Source organism: Ctenocephalides felis, unplaced genomic scaffold (assembly GCF_003426905.1).
Source record: "Ctenocephalides felis isolate EL2017-DRISC unplaced genomic scaffold, ASM342690v1 CF-g0.4_SCAFFOLD_03050, whole genome shotgun sequence".
Taxonomy (NCBI): Eukaryota; Metazoa; Arthropoda; class Insecta; order Siphonaptera; family Pulicidae; genus Ctenocephalides; species Ctenocephalides felis.
This window is the reverse complement of record NW_020539204.1, coordinates 131,328-149,913: the sequence shown is the minus strand read 5'-3', so window position 1 is coordinate 149,913 and position 18,586 is coordinate 131,328. Positions and strand designations below refer to the sequence as shown.

Genomic DNA, 18,586 nt, shown 5'->3' with positions numbered 1-18,586 from the left:
TTGATATTATTATTAAATATCTGAGGATTTGAAAAACATCTACATAACTGAACAGCTACATAACTGAAATATAATTTATGCGCATGAATCTAAACTGTTTTAATAAAATAAATTGATATTTGTAAATGTTTATAAAAATATTAATAATGATATGTGAATAGTATTAATGCAAGTATTATTTTTTCCAGATTGGTGCCGTCCATTAAAATTCAGGCTAGATAAAAAGTCATATGTACATTATGTTAATAAATGTTGTGCTAATAAAAAATAAATATGTGTTTAAATTATTTATATATGTACCTACTTTAAAGACCTTATAAATACACATATAACTGCAATCCATAAGTATTATAAGGCCTATGACCTACCTACATTTTTATAAAATTTCAGGAAAATTTTAAAATCGTAACAACCTAATCTCAAACTACACCCTGGCAGTTTTGACTTTGAATTATTTGTTTGCCATTTTTAGGCAATTTTCCTTATTTCTTAAAAAAGTTATTTTCTTCAGAAGGATTTCGTTTAGTTTTTAGTTACGACAATACTTTTAATTGCCTTTTTTCTGTTCTTAAGTCTAGAACCCCGTCTGATAGGGTTACCGATTCTGTTTACAGTCTGGATTGCAATGATTGTAATATGTGTTATATAGGGAAAAATTTCCAGTATATTTTCAAGAGAGTAAATCAACATATTTATAACTCAAAAAATCCAAACCAGTTCAAAACGATGCTTTCGAATCATATGCTCAATCTCAATCACTCTTTCAACACTTCACATCCGATTATTCTTTATATCGAAAAAAATTGTGACCTTGAAGATTTGCAGAATAATTTATTTTTCCTCTTGCGTCAATAAACGCAATTCATCCCATTTTTTACATGATAGTTATTAGTTAATTACTGATTTTATCAAAAAAAAACAATAATTAATTTTCCTCATTATCCTTTTATAAATATTATAAATTTGGTTTTTGTTCTGTTCAAACTTTTATATGTTTTGACGTTTCCTCTTTGACTCCAAATCCATTCAATCACTCTATCTGCATTCTCCCCCTCACACGCTTGCGAATGCGAATGCGAGTATTCATCTTCAATATTCGCGAATGCGAATGCGAATGTTAAATTTCAAATAAAGCGCGCACAAAATATTTGACATTTCGTGTCGGCCATGTTTAAACTGAACATAGCCGAGCCGATACAGGTTGAATGAACGAAGTTAGTCACAGAAAGTTCATTCGATAAGTTTTGTTTTGATTTGAGGTTAGTTTGGTGTTATTGCATTTCCCACATTTAACTGATATTCAAGTGACAAAGTGGTATAAAAACATGAGTAAAGCACGTGTTAGCAAAGTTTGAATTTCACAATATATGATGCTGAAAATGTAAATTGCAAGTTGTGTGATAAAAAGTACTCGCACTATGTACTATATATACTACTATGTACTATATACTAGTCCTATGCGAAATCACCTAGAAACTAAACACAAAAATGAATGACGAATTGAAAAGAAGAGAGCATGAAAAGCGAGGTGCTGCTAAAATATTTTTTTTGGCGTCCTCTTCGCGACAGTGTACTAAAACCGACCTTAAGCAAATATCTTTAAGTGATTGCATAAAAAAAAATAAAAAATGGGATAACAACAACACCAAGTCTTTGGAGCTGGATAATTTAATTGGCGAAATGCTTGCACTGTAGGACTTACCATTTAGTTTTGTGGAATGCCTTGGGTTTGTGAGATTGATTAACCAAGTATGCCCCTCGTATAATTTAAAAACTCGCGAAAACTTATATGGCAAGGTAAAAGATAAAATTCTGGAATTAATCGAATCATTTGAAAAACTAGCGTTTACAACTGATATCTGGTCTGATTCTTGCTCTGGGGTATCGCTGATAAGTTTCACTTGTCACGGAATTACCAAAAGTTTTGAAAGAAAAATGATTGTTTTGAAATCTGAAGTATTTAATGATGGGCGACATACAGGAGAAAATATAGCCGTAAAGCTAGAAACTATGTTGTCATCATGGGGAATTCCCAAAGAAAAGGTATTATGTATTGTTAGGGATGGTGGCACTAACATGAAAAAAGGTATTTCTTTATTAAATATTAAAAACATTGATTGTTTATTGCACCAAATTCAACTTGGTGTTAAGGAAGGGCTTAAGTCACAAGAATCTATCATTGCAGTCATTAACAAATGTAAAAAGATAGCAACACATTTTCACCACTCGAATGTAGCTCAAGATGAACATGCTAATCTACAAGAAAAACTTAATCAACCAAAGCTTAAGATAATCCAAGAGTGTGTTACGAGATGGAATAGCAACTTTTACATGTTAGAACGAATTTTAAAAAACAAAGATTCACTGTGCCTTTATGCTTCCACTGACAACAAAATTTCACAACTAAGTTCAGAAGAATGGATAGTTGTGGAAAAATTAATTACATTGCTTAAACCTTTTGAAGAAATAACACGAGAACTAAGTGCAGCCAATGTTTCCATATCGTCTGTGATTCCGTTATTGGCCACCCTGGAAAAGGTGATTGATGAATATGATGCATCTGAAGAATGCATTAGAAAAACTATACTCGTTTTAAAACAAGAAATGAATCAGATTTTCTCACTTGGAAAACCAAAAATCCTTCAACCAAAGATCAGGTCGTGAAAAATATTTTGGATTTAATTGGAAATGAGGACTTAAGCTTTCCTTCATGTTCAAATTCAAAGCGTCCTAAAATGACTAATCAGGTTAAGAAAAACTTTGGCTCCAGAGCCAGTCTTTCAGAAAAATCTGTATCACTAAAAGAAACTATGAAAATGATGATGTACTTAAGTAAAAGCGAGGAAGAATTAAAAAATGAAATTCCAAATCCAGTAGAAGTTTTAATTAAAAAAAATATTAATGAATATGTATTGGATAAACGTATTGAAAATGAAGAAGACCCACTTCTTTGGTGGAAAGTTAATAGCAATAAATATGGTATTCTTTCTCCTGTAGCCAGAGAATATTTGGTAACTCCACCCACAAGTGACCCCAGTGAAAGAGTTTTCAGTGGAGCTGGACTTCTTTACACACCTCACCGAAACAGGCTGCCCGGAGAAAGAGCTTCAAAACTTTTATTTTTAAAAATTAACATTCCTTTACTTCAATTTAATAACTAAGAATTTAAAGTTACAGCGAGTTTAATAATTTTAATAGTCAACCGTGTCAACTTGTTATTAGCAAAACTATAATTGTGTAGTTTATATTTCATTATTTTTAATTCATAGAAAAAGAAAATTAGTGAAAAAATGTGCAATTGAAACCAAATGTTAACATTATGAATATTAGAACTTTACTTTTGTTTTAAATAGAAATAAATATTTTTTTTGTTTGTAAAAAGCTTATTTACAAATAGTCAAGTATTCATTATTTGGTTTTTTAAATTTATATTACATTATCATATTTAATTCTTAGAAAATATATAGTGGAATGGAAAAATAAATAAGTATGATTAAATAAAAATATATAAATCTTATCAGTTGTGTTATCATTTCATATGCAACTATATAATAATTTCCTTTTTGTTTGTTAGATACATTCGCTAAATATTCGCATCGTTTTTTGCAAATAGGAATGCGAATGCGAATATCGAAAAATATGCGAATATTCGCGAATGCGAAAGCGAATATTCGTTACATCACTATTGCACACACAACAGTCGAGTCGTTTGCTTGAAATGGGCGTGTTTCAGGCGTCGTATTGTGTTACAGACAAACGTTACAAACGTTTTAACGTTTCTCAAAATGGTTTTAATTTTGTGGTTATTCATCATTATTTTTCTAAAAAATGTCCTTCTCGAATATCTATACAATGTTAATTTTCTAATTTTTTTTTGTGTGTTTTTGTCTTGGTGGTATGTATAATGTTTCTCTATGTTTATATTTATTTTACGATATTTTACGTATATTTGTTTTATTATTAGTAAAATGTTTCAAATTTTATTGTAGTTGCTGAATGATGACACGCATCTGCTGTCGAAACGTATAAATAAAAGATTTTAAATACTTTTTACATTTTTTATGACGACGAATGGGCTCTTAAATATATATATATATATATATATATATATATATATATATATATATATATATATTAGGTTGGGCCGAATCATTATTGTAGTAAAATTAAGCGATATGGGCACCTTTTCATATGAAATATATGTGTTATTTAAATGAATTTTGACTTCAAAACCATATATCGCAAATAACTCTTTAGCCAGCGAAATTTTCAATAAAATACTGTTTTTAATAAGTTAATATATTAATTTAGGCATGTGAATAATTCAAATTGTGAGTTATATTTTAATTGATAGTTTGTACGGGGGTTTTTAAATCGGGTTTAGTTTGTTGTTATTTATTTCCATCAGAGTGCGCTAGTATTTTTTTATTATAATTCTCGAAGTTTCGAAAAGAATATATTATTGTGAAAAACCCGCATTGATCTTCATTCAGTTCTTCAGTTAGACGTGAAGTATCAATGGCGAATTCTTATTTAAATTCAGGCGCAAGTGCCAGTAATTTGAATCATATGCGCTCGCATGATCAAATTACATTTGGGGAAGCAGGAGAATTTACTGAAGTAAATCTTCCGACAAGTATGGAAATTATCAGGTATTATTTTTATTTGGCCGAAGAATCAAAAAAACAAAATAAAATGTTTTCATATAAAACATTTACTCCAAATGTGGTAACGAAATTGATTCAGACGTGGGAAAAAATTGATATTCCAATTATGGAGAAACGAAGTATCGCTAGAAAATTGAACCGATTGATTGATAAATATAAAAGTACAAATAAAAGCAAGTCTACCCAAGCATCATTTCAGGAGTTTGTAGAATCCACGAAAGAATTATTTTATATTGGAAAATGCAAATGCGATTTGCGAAGAATACTGTGTTCCTGCGGACTGATCCCAGCACACTTACAAGCGTTTATGATGGATCAACATAATGAGAGGAAATCTACGATACCAGAATATATTATAAAAATTGAAGATAAAGTATCAGCATCTACAATAACTAGCGATATTACTCCAGGTGAGACATATACTCCTGATGTTGGTTTTGAGTTTAAAAGCAGTTTGAAAAGTTCACAAAATACTTCTCATATAAAACGTGGACCATATAGTCGAAGATACAAAGCTCCAAACTATGCCTTAATATGCGACAGATTTGCAATCTCTGATAGAGTTGGTTCTGCCGTGATGACAGCAATCCTAAAAGACCTGGACATAAAGGATGATTGGGGCAATCCTGTCATTATGGATAAAAATAAAAGCGTTCGTGAGAGGCAGAAAAATAGGCAAGCTCTACTCAAACGATATGATTCTTCTGAATTAATAGCATTTTTATTCGACGGCCGAAAAAATGATTCTATTACCATGGAAAAAATCGATAAGAAGTTTCACCCACGAATGATTAAAGAAGCGCATTTAGTTATTTTAAAGGAACCGAATTGCCAATTGTTGGGTTACACAAAATTGGAAAATGAAGATTCAGAAAGTAAAGTAATCAAATTGAACGAGTTTTTCGCCGATAAAGGAATAGCTCTCGATTCTTTGATAGGCATATGTTGCGATGGTGAACCAGCAAATACAGGCGTAAAAAATGGGATTTTACGTCGATTTGAAATTCAGTTAAATAGGCCTCTTCATTGGTTTGTGTGCCTTCTCCACTTTAACGAACTTCCACTTCGGCATTTATTTAACTATTTGGAAAAATCATTGACCACTGGACCACGAACAAAAACCGGAATATTAAGCAAACAAATTGAAACATGCGAAAATATACCGGTGAGTTATAACATATTTACTATTTGTTAATACTTTATGTTCAAATTCAATATGATTTATTTTTTCTTATTTACTTCCAGCCGGTAACAGACTTTGAAACGATCCCACTTGAAAATTTGGCTGATTTAAGTCCTGTTGAATCGACAACTGACTCAAGTTATTTAATAAAAATAGCTAAAGCAGTTGCTTCTGGAGAAGTATCGACAGACTTAGCTAACAAGAAACCGGGGCCAATAGCACATTCCCGATGGCTCACAAAGGCTAGTAGGTTACTTCGGTTATATGTAACTACTAATAAGCCATCCAAAAATTTGAAAATTCTGGCAAACTACGTGATGAAAGTATATATTCAAATGTACTTTAACATTAAATATTACAACTCCGTTGATGTGAAGTGGTGTACGGTAGTATATTATTTTATAAATTTATTAGCTGGACGCAATATTTAGACTCGAATTTAAGACAAATTGTGAACAATGTTGCTAAAGAAAACGCGTACTATGCTCACTCGGAAAATATTTTATTAGCAATGTTGTTCGATAATAAAAAGGAAATACGAGATTCAGCTATAAGAAAAATCTTATATTACCGTAATAATGTGGAAGACCTGACGCAATTGAGAGATTACAAAACACCCGAAATAAATTTCGAATGCACCGACTATACTAATATGATAGATATGGACGATTATTCAAATATATTCGAACCAGCCTTCACGCTAAATATACCTCATGAACATCTAGTACAATATCTACAAAGCAATGAGTGCCCATGGAGTGACCCTAAAATTCCCGTCCACATTCAGGGAACTGAGAGACATGTTCAATTACTGGCTAACGTATCAAAACGCGTATTAGAGCGAAATCGCGATGGAGTTATGACTGCAACACTACAATCTCGTAAAAAGCATCCTCGACTGGAAAGCAAGCAAGATTTCAGATATTAGTTTTTTGTAGTTGTATTAGCTAAATGTAAGAAATTTTATTTTAAATAAAAATATAACTTAAAGAAATAAAAATGTGTTATTTAAACCATGACATGTAAATAAATAATATAATAAATATATGTTATTCCTAAAAACCCAAAAACAATATTTTTCTACAAAAGAAGTTTGACCTGTTTCGATGCAAGATTCTAGGTTACGCTTCTTCGCTAATGTCCCCTAACAGTTTACTTGATGTAGTTTGCGGTACCCGAGAAATATTTTAACCTGTTTTGATGCAAGATTCTAGGTTACGCTTCTTCGCTAACGTCCCCTAACAGTTCACTTGATGTAGTTCGCGGTACCCGAGAAATATTTTAACCTGTTTCGATGCAAGATTCTAGGTTACGCTTCTTCGCTAATGTCCCCTAACAGTTCACTTGATGTAGTTCGCGGTACCCGAGAAATATTTTAACCTGTTTCGATGCAAGATTCTAGGTTACGCTTCTTCGCTAATGTCCCCTAACAGTTTACTTGATGTAGTTCGCTGTACCCGAGAAATATTTTAACCTGTTTCGATGCAAGATTCTAGGTTACGCTTCTTCGCTAATGTCCCCTAACAGTTTACTTGATGTAGTTCGCGGTACACGAGAAATATTTTAACCTGTTTCGATGCAAGATTCTAGGTTACGCTTCTTCGCTAATGTCCCCTAACAATTTACTTGATGTAGTTCGCGGTACCCGAGAAATATTTTAACCTGTTTTGATGTAAGATTCTAGGTTACGCTTCTTCGCTAATGTCCCCTAACAGTTTACTTGATGTAGTTCGCGGTACCCGTAAGTTACTGATATTAAAAAGCCGAGAAATGTTTTAACCTGTTTTGTAGCAAGATTTTAGGTCAAGCTGAGTTACTATTTATTATAGATTTAGAGTATATTACAAAAATTAAATAAAAATGGCAACTTGCTCGCATTTTGCACATTAACAACTTGCACGTATTTTACACATTGACAACTTGCACGCATTTTTCATTATTGATAACTTATACGTACTTTGCTTATTAGCAGCTTGTACGCATTTCATTTAATTGGTAACTTGTACGCATTTCCAAGAACTTGAAAAAACATTCTCCCTTATATAGAATTAAATAAAAGATATCATATATTCATAGTAAGAAATACGAAAAGTTTCTCTTAAAAACAAATACTCTTCGTTAACTCTCACAAATTTTATAACTATTATAAGTAGATACCAAAGAAGTATCACATGTACAATATGTACAACTTTCTGAGGGTCAAGTCATACTGATTGTGGCATACTGCAATGCGACGGTTTAAGGCTTATGCTCTAAGAGCGTGTTGTGACGCCAAGCCAACATGACGAATCCCCAAGCCAAAGGCTGTGTTCCAGCAGATCGCAGCGTGGTAACTGCTCTACCAAATACAACATCCCGCCTGGTACCTTAAAGTCGTCTATAAACTGTTCCGAGTCTCTACATCGAACTAGTGAACCATGATCGACCGCTATAAAACGGCTAAAATGGCTCGTGCGATAAACGGCGTGCGCCGAATACCTAATAAATCACATTGTATTGAGTCTTTCGACTCACGAGACTCCTCAAAATATCGTTGTTATCTAGAAAGGATATTGCCTTAGAGTCGTTCAGGCATACCCACGGATGGTAGCTTTGCACCACGTCCGAGCCTGCTGTTCCTCTCGTACTAAGCAGAAATTCTATCGCAACGACAATTCATCAGTAGGGTAAAACTAACCTGTCTCACGACGGTCTAAACCCGGCAACTTTTATAAATTCTGCGCTTACACAGAGGCTAGACCTTTAACAACCGTCGAAACGGCGGTCCGTATATAACATTAGCGGTCTACGACCCAGTTTATTTAGTCTCTTTACCCTTCGTTAGATTGAAACTTCGGGGCAAATTCATCGTCATAACTCACTTTTATTCTCGCTCGGAGAGTATTGAATTGATTGCATTTGTATATTTTATTTTCCGCATAAGAGTCTTTGCGTCAACGACACATGCCCGCGGATATGCTGTACAGTATGGTTGAACACTTATAAATAAGGTCCAGAACCCGGCCGTAAACCGACATCCGAACATATACGACGTATATAATTCCAAACACGGTCTACGACATTATTAAAAGTAACGCCGCTATATAGTTGACAGGCTAAAAGTATCGAATATAATGTATAAAATACACCGGGGAATAATATTCAAACCTGCCTGAACAACACAGCGAACTTTTGCCAAAAGTTGATCGCATCGCATACGACGCGATCTATCCCCCTATAGAAGGCGCGCGGCCACACCGTAAGTATTAAGACCGAGTCCCAAGCGATGTGCATTTGACCTGCGGCGGAGCGTCGCTCCGGGTTACGGTGTGAATCGTCAAGACAAAAGTCTGGGAAATTTTCGAACTGCGAACCCTTATGATAGACAAATTTTTTTCGAAAAATTTTTTTAGATGTTCAAACAGTTTTATATATATGGACAATACGAATTATAGTGAATTATTGAGTTTTTAGGTGTTTTTTTGTTTTTTTTTTAAACTTTTGTATTGAAATATGTATTTATTGATTTTTATAGATCTCAATGAATATAAAACAAATTTATTTGTAGTTATATTATTTTTTCTTCTTTTTATAAAAAAAATCCGATTTTTTAATGCAAGTTTTCACTAGTTTTCATCGATTTTCTCCGAAACGGTAAAAGATACGAAAAAACTTTGTTCGTACGAAAGATACAGAATAAAATTACGAATAAAATGATATATAAATTGTTAAGTGTGTTCATATAATTTTTTCGAGATTTTCTAATATTTCTTTGCTAAGAACAAAATTTCAAGTCAGTTATCCCTGTGGCAACTTTTCGGACACATCGCGCTTCAAGTCAGTTATCCCTGTGGTAACTTTTCGGATACATCGCGCTTCAAGTCAGTTATCCCTGTGGTAACTTTTCGGATACATCGCGCTTCAAGTCAGTTATCCCTGTGGTAACTTTTCGGATACATCGCGCTTCAAGTCAGTTATCCCTGTGGCAACTTTTCGGATGTTTTGCGAAATAATATGTATAAATACTGAACATTTTGTTATAAAAGATTTGAAATATTTGTAGATTGATAGTTATTACTGATTTAGAGTATGATACAAAATTAAATAGAAATAGCAACTTGCACGTATTTTGTACATTGACAACTTACACGTATTTTACATAATTGTCAACTTGCACGTATTTTACATAATTGTCAACTTGCACGTATTCAAAAAGCCGAGAAATGTTTTTAACCTGTTTCGATGCAAGATTCTAGGGTACGCTTCTTCGCTAATGTCCCCTAACAGTTTACTTGATGTAGTTCGCGGTACCCGAGAAATATTTTAACCTGTTTCGATGCAAGATTCTAGGTTACGCTTCTTCGCTAATGTCCCCCAACAGTTTACTTGATGTAGTTCGCGGTACCCGAGAAATATTTTAACCTGTTTCGATGCAAGATTCTAGGTTACGCTTCTTCGCTAATGTCCCCTAACAGTTTACTTGATGTAGTTCGCGGTACCCGTAAGTTACTGATATTAAAAAGCCGAGAAATGTTTTAACCTGTTTTGTAGCAAGAGTTTAGGTCAAGCTGAGTTACTATTTATTATAGATTTAGAGTATATTACAAAAATTAAATAAAAATGGCAACTTGCTCGTATTTTGCACATTAACAACTTGCACGTATTTTACACATTGACAACTTGCACGCATTTTTCATTATTGATAACTTATACGTACTTCGCTTATTAGCAACTTGTACGCATTTCATTTAATTGGTAACTTGTACGCATTTCCAAGAACTTGAAAAAACATTCTCCCTTATATAGAATTAAATAAAAGATATCATATATTCATAGTAAGAAATACGAAAAGTTTCTCTTAAAAACAAATACTCTTCGTTAACTCTCACAAATTTTATAACTATTATAAGTAGATACCAAAGAAGTATCACATGTACAATATGTACAACTTTCTGAGGGTCAAGTCATACTGATTGTGGCATACTGCAATGCGACGGCTTAAGGCTTATGCTCTAAGAGCGTGGGGTGACGCCAAGCCAACATGACGAATCCCCAAGCCAAAGGCTGTGTTCCAGCAGATCGCAGCGTGGTAACTGCTCTACCAAATACAACATCCCGCCTGGTACCTTAAAGTCGTCTATAAACGATTCCGAGTCTCTACATCGAACTAGTGAACCATGATCGACCGCTATAAAACGGCTAAAATGGCTCGTGCGATAAACGGCGTGCGCCGAATACCTAATAAATCACATTGTATTGAGTCTTTCGACTCACGAGACTCCTCAAAATATCGTTGTTATCAAGAAAGGATATTGCCTTAGAGTCGTTCAGGCATACCCACGGATGGTAGCTTTGCACCACGTCCGAGCCTGCTGTTCCTCTCGTACTAAGCAGAAATTCTATCGCAACGACAATTCATCAGTAGGGTAAAACTAACCTGTCTCACGACGGTCTAAACCCGGCAACTTTTATAAATTCTGCGCTTACACAGAGGCTAGACCTTTAACAACCGTCGAAACGGCGGTCCGTATATAACATTAGCGGTCTACGACCCAGTTTATTTAGTCTCTTCACCCTTCGTTAGATTGAAACTTCGGGGCAAATTCATCGTCATAACTCACTTTTATTCTCGCTCGGAGAGTATTGAGTTGATTGCATTTGTATATTTTATTTTCCGCATAAGAGTCTTTGCGTCAACGACACATGCCCGCGGATATGCTGTACAGTATGGTTGAACACTTATAAATAAGGTCCAGAACCCGGCCGTAAACCGACATCCGAACATATACGACGTATATAATTCCAAACACGGTCTACGACATTATTAAAAGTAACGCCGCTATATAGTTGACAGGCTAAAAGTATCGAATATAATGTATAAAATACACCGGGAAATAATATTCAAACCTGCCTGAACAACACAGCGAACTTTTGCCAAAAGTTGATCGCATCGCATACGACGCGATCTATCCCCCTATAGAAGGCGCGCGGCCACACCGTAAGTATTAAGACCGAGTCCCAAGCGATGTGCATTTGACCTGCGGCGGAGCGTCGCTCCGGGTTACGGTGTGAATCGTCAAGACAAAAGTCTGGGAAATTTTCGAACTGCGAACCCTTATGATAGACAAATTTTTTTCGAAAAATTTTTTAGATGTTCAAACAGTTTTATATATATGGACAATACGAATTATAGTGAATTATTGAGTTTTTAGGTGTTTTTTTGTTTTTTTTTTAAACTTTTGTATTGAAATATGTATTTATTGATTTTTATAGATCTCAATGAATATAAAACAAATTTATTTGTAGTTATATTATTTTTTCTTCTTTTTATAAAAAAAATCCGATTTTTTAATGCAAGTTTTCACTAGTTTTCATCGATTTTCTCCGAAACGGTAAAAGATACGAAAAAACTTTGTTCGTACGAAAGATACAGAATAAAATTACGAATAAAATGATATATAACTTGATATATGTCATAATATAATTTTCATGAGATTTTTCAATTTTTTCTTTAAATTAAAAAATGTTTTAAATTTTTCGCTGGCTTTAAATTCATTTGTAAGTTATGCTTTTTTTTACAATATTGTTTCAAATGTTGAAAAAAGTTAAATTAGCGAGGTGCCTCAATATGCAAAAAATTGGCCCACTCTAATATATATATATATACATAATATTTCTCAACATTTACTAAAGCAATATTTCCTCTTTTTTCGTAAATTACCAAACAAGAGCCATAAAAAATCATTTTTGCCAAGAATTCCGTGCGTTGTCCTTTACATCTGGCAGACAGAAATCCATATCAGTGTGTTTAAGTCTTGTGTAGTCGTAACATCTACAAATATCTTCAAAAAAATCGAGTGTTTTTAACAAAAAATATTAGTGATATGGATATATAAATTATTACAGGTAAATAATTTTTGTTTCTCAATTTTATATAAAAACCTTTTTTAGTTAAGTCTTATTACTCTTTACCCCGGTACATAATCCATTCCTTTATAAAAAAAAAAAAATTTTCTAATTAATCTGTATTGACCATAGTTAATTAATGTTAATCAATATTTTAAAAAACATTGTATTTGACAGAATAAACCTGATGATGGAACGTACCTAGTTCCGAAACGTCGTATTAAACACCTTCAAAAAACAAATTGTTTTTTATTATTGGATTTACTGTTCGGAAAAGAAACAATCAATATATTGAAAAAATCCAGGACTTATCTATTGAATATATATATATATATATATATAATATATATATATATATATATATATATATATATATATATATATATATATATATATGAAAAACTATAGTATTTCATAATTTCAGATGTCGGTGAAGAAACCCTATTCTACATGATGGAGACCCATGTGAATGTTTTATTGTACAAAACCATCCTATATTTAATAACTACATGAGGTAACTTCATTAAGAATTTGTGGATGTGAGTACCTGCATGCTTTTTCGCAATTGATATATTCCTGATTAGTATGATTAAATGTCCACGAAATACTTTAAGGCACATGTGATTTGTAGTACATGATTGAAATCTTAGCCATTTGATATACTATTAAAGCTGAATTTTGCAACTTAATGAAATATGCATCTATATTTACTATTATATGCCATTAATTATTGTCTGCTTGATTATGCATTCAGCATTTAATTTGCGATGTACAAATTTTACTATTGTCAACAAATATGGTTGATATTCGAAACTTTCCATTCTGCTGTCTATAATTTAAATGGTTAAATTTGATATTAATTTGCCATGGAACAGACATATTGTTGGTTTAATACTCCTTTTTTTATCTTATGCATTACTTTTCTTCAACCTGTTTAATTTTTTTCTCATCTTCTTATAGAATCTCTTTCGTTCTTACTATACGGGAACTATGTAGTTACCCTATAAAATTACTATCAGCAAAAACTTGAATTATTATGTATAATCTTTTTATTATATTTATTGATAAGTACTAAAAACAGACAATGCGTCAAAATAAAATGATGGTTTATATGTTTTGAAACCAGACGTGTCTCAAAATTCAGCTTAAAAAATTACATTATTGCATACCAAAATACAGATTTATTGGCATAGCAGGTATAGAAATGAAATTTTACATACCAAACCGGGAGAAAAACTAAAAATAATAACAAACTAATGAATCTATTCAATTGAAAGTCTTTTAGCAAAATCATTTTTGAAAATGGAGGGTTTGTTTTCATGAGTGACTGGGCATGATTAAGACCTGAACAAGGTTGACATTGTACAATGCATAGTTATGGAAGAAGAGGAATCAGGACTAAAGGGATGAATCAGATTTACCATGGTTAATTAAATTTTAATAATTTCTAGAAAGTAAACAAGAACAACTTTGTATATTGACACTAGTGGCATTTAGAAAATTAAAACACGATTCAGCAAATCTTCCAAGATCAACCTTTTTTCTGTATAATGATAGGATTATTCAGAATGATAGATGACTTAATGCAGAATATTAAGTAAAAAAAAATTTTTTTATTAATTTTTTTTTTAATATAATGGAATAAATTATGTACCTGATAAAAGTAAAGAAAGGTAGTTTGAAAATGTATAAATATTTTGTTGCATTTAGACAAAACGGAGAATTATTTTCATGTATATATATATATGTATACATATTCACATATATACACATATACATGTATATGTATACAAACACTTGTGTACTATATATATACACATACCCATACACTATATATACGTGTATACATACACATGAAATCATTCTAAAATTAATCATTATAATTAGATTTGAAAAATTTAGATACGAGTCATGAATCTCTTATCTAACATAGTTTTTTTGACATTTGTGCGGCTTCCAAATTATGTTTTCTATCAGACAACCTGAGAAATTCGCCTGACTGCACACCAACCGCATGGCTTTTGTCAATATTAGTATGGAAAGTTGTTCTTAACATGGCCTTGCCATAACATTTTTCTGTCATGCGGCAGAATCGGTTCCTTAGTCCCTTATGTACGAGTCATGAAATGATATTATGATCTGATCTTTTATCAACACAACTTGCCGAATTCAAGAAGATTAAACTACTTTCTGAAAAAAAGTTTTTTAAAAGTGCAATCCTCTCTATATAAAATATTTGGTTCAAAGACAAAGGAATGAGAATTTTCAACGGAATGTTGGACTAAAGTGCTTTGGAAACTTCGATTTTTATAGTGAATAACACTTAATTCATGTTGTCTTATTCCCTTATGGATGTATTGTGATGTTTGACCAATGTATTGTGGACTTAATTTTAAAAACTTTTCTTTAAAGGAACATAAAGATGTTCCTGAAATGAAAATATTCTCTTCTTTAGAAAAATAATCAAAAAAGCCTTCAATGTTGGGCATACTGTGGAAATGGGTTTGATATTGTTGTCATTAGGAAACTTAGTGATAGACTGATAATTATTAGATTTGTTAGGCAAGTCTTCTATTGGTAATGGAGTTGATGAGGTTTATGGGGTATCCGTTTTCTAAAGGAGTTTTGGTTACTAATGTTAAGTTCAGACTATGAAAAGACGAATGAGTCTATTAAAGAAATAATTGTATTAACTTTGTAATTTTTAGGGCAATATGACGCGTAGTGAAGGTACCTTCCAGGCCATGTAGGTTTTCTGTACCAATTCGTGCAAATAACGTTGTTGATTTTTTGTACAGTGACGTCTAAAAAGTTCAGTTTGCTGTTGATTATGTGTGAACTGAATGTTCTTATTGTAACTGTTGAAAGTATCGAGAATAACATCTGTTTATTCTTTTTCTATTATAAAAAAGGTATCATCAACACATGTAACATAAAGATATATTCGGAAGTTTAATGTGGAGAAAACAGAAATTTCAAGAGTTTGTATTACTATATCTATAATGCCAGGGGATAATGGGCATCCCATAACAGTACCTTTAATTTGTGAATAACAGCTATTGAAACAATTAAAATAAGAACAATTCCAGACAGTGTTAATAATGTGTTTGAAAGTAGTTATAGGAAAATCTGTGTAATAGTAGGCCAGCGTTTTTCAATTGCATTACTTATTAAGTCATGGGGAACACATGTAATTCTGAATTTTATTTATTTTTAATCATGCGGAAATGTTTTTCGTACTTGATCTTTTAGAATTTTAAAAGTGTCTTAAAAATATTTTCATCTATTGTTTGTTTATGCGTATTTTTTATCTGATAGATCTGTATTTTTTTTATTTTGATGTCAATAAAAGAATATTTTATTTCTAATTTAAGTATTGAATTTTGCAAGTATGATATTTATTGCTCAATTTTATATATGTTGGAGGTATTGTGTAAAAACTGTTTGTTAATAATATTTGTGATGAAATTCGGTATAATCTATTCATTTTTACAGCGCATTAAAATATTTTTTGTTGATAACTTTAGAATATTTAAAATTGAGTTTTGAAAATATTTTTATCACAGTGGTGCATTTATTATATATATATATATATATATATATATATATATATACTAGCATACCCAGCCTTGCGTTGCAACGGCCCTTATTAAAATTCGTCTGATTGAAATTTGAATCCGTTTGACAACCAAATTTGAAACCTTTGTTATAAAAAATTCATATCAATCCAAAAATAAATAAAATCGGAATTAAAATTTGAATATGATGGATCAATACTATTGACTAAAGTGTTTTTTTTTTAACTTAAATAATAAATAAACTGAAATAATTAAATATTTGAATAAATGAGTATATTACAAAATGTATAATGAATAACCAAGTGATTTTTATAAATTTGTTATATCTTATTTGGTATTACGTCCTATTTACCTTTAGCTAACATTTTAACATGTTCTACGATGCTTTATTTAGAAATGGTTTCACATACTATTGGTCACATACTATTGAGAACTTTCTATAAGCCTTTAATATTTGCTTTCAAAATTTTCCATGATTAGACACTCATCGATTTCAATGCATTTTTTAAAATTTGTGATTACTTACAAAATGCTTATGATATAAATTTCCGACTATAAATTGATATTCATACTATCCCTGTAACTAACATGGATAAAGTTCTGAGGAATTCGAGTCCAAATTTATGTTTGATTTTTAGCACTTTGAAATTTAATATAATATGATATAATATTCAGTTTTCAATCATGATTTATATTAATTTTGTGATGTTTACCTGAATGAACAACTTAAGCAAATAAAATCTTAATCATAAATCAATTTATTCATAAATTTCCCGGAATATTAACGAACGTCATTTTCGGCATTTGTTTTGAATTCGTTAAACATATTAATTCTTTTGACCTGTCAAAATTTTGTTTATAATTAAAGTTAAATTCAATATGTCGCTTTTTCATTCTGATTTATTCTGTTTTGAGGACGTGTTAGTATCCGGACTAATATGTTAAGCAAACCAAATAAATATAAATTATAAATTTATTCATCTAATACATTCCATAGATATTGATAAATAACATTTCACTTTTTTTTTAGTTTACAACTATCAAAATTTATTTAAATCTATAAACGTTATATATTACTATTATTTTGAATATAGCATTTTGCCTAATTTGGATATAACTGTTGGATATATTATAATACATCTGTTCCTTTTTCAATAAGTAAAAATAATATATTTTTAAAATTGTCAATTTTTTTCAGAAATCATAAATCCGTAAATAGTGACATTTGTCATTTTAGTGTTTTTTTTTTTTTTTTTGTAAATTTCTGTCAAAATGTATCTAAATTTATAGAAAATATAAAATAAAATAAATATTTCCTTCTTGGTCGAAATTTAATATAATGTGATATAATATATTTTTCAATAATGTTTTGTATCTACAATATTGACTATAACAGAACTTTGAATAATTAATGTATTTGTTTCTTATTGAAGTCGTCAAAAATTCAATTTTTGTGAACTGTCAAAATTTTGTTTATTAATAATATTAAATTTAATATGTCGTTTTTTTATTGTGATCTATAATGTTTTGAGGAAGTTTTGGTATCCAAACTAATTTCGTAAGCAAATCAAATAAATATAAATTATAAATCTATTTATCTAATAATTTTTATAAATATTGTCAAATGTCAATTCACGTTTTTTAATGTCAACTTTCATTTAAATTTATAAACATTGACTTTTAATTAGATTTAAAACTATATACAGTGATTTTGAATATAGCATTGCATCTAATTTGGATATAAATGTTGGATATATCTATATATGTACATGTTTTTGAATTATATTTTTGAACTGTCAATTTTTTTTTTCTAATTTTGACACTTGTCATTTTAGTGTTTTGTTTTTTTTTTATTCATTTTCTGTCAAAATTTTTTGAAATTTATAAAAATTATGCATTTATATTTTAAATTTACTTTTCAAAATTTCCTATAACCTAAGTTGGATATATATGCACACGATGATCCAATAAAATTCAAAATCGGTCCAGTAGTTTGGGCGTCCATCGCGAACCAACATCGTGACACGAGATTTATATATATATAGATATATATATATATATATATATATATATATATATTAGAGTGGGCCAATTTTTTGCATATTGAGGCACCTCGCTAATTTAACTTTTTACAACATTTGAAACAATATTGTAAAAAAAGCATAACTTACAAATGATTTAAAGCCAGCGAAAAATTTAAAACATTTTTTAATTTAAAGAAAAATTGAAAAATCTCATGAAAATTATATTATGACATATATCAAGTTATATAT

The 18,586-nt window shown here is 30.9% G+C and overlaps 1 protein-coding gene across 1 annotated transcript; it reads left to right on the top strand.

Annotated features, from left to right (window-relative positions):
• The first annotated feature begins 1,935 nt into the window (after positions 1–1,935).
• Positions 1,936–2,664, top strand: LOC113381752 (zinc finger BED domain-containing protein 4-like). The gene has a single exon (XM_026620475.1). The coding sequence runs from the start codon at positions 1,936–1,938 to the stop codon at positions 2,662–2,664; it is 729 nt and encodes a 242-aa protein (XP_026476260.1).
• The last annotated feature ends 15,922 nt before the right edge of the window (positions 2,665–18,586 follow it).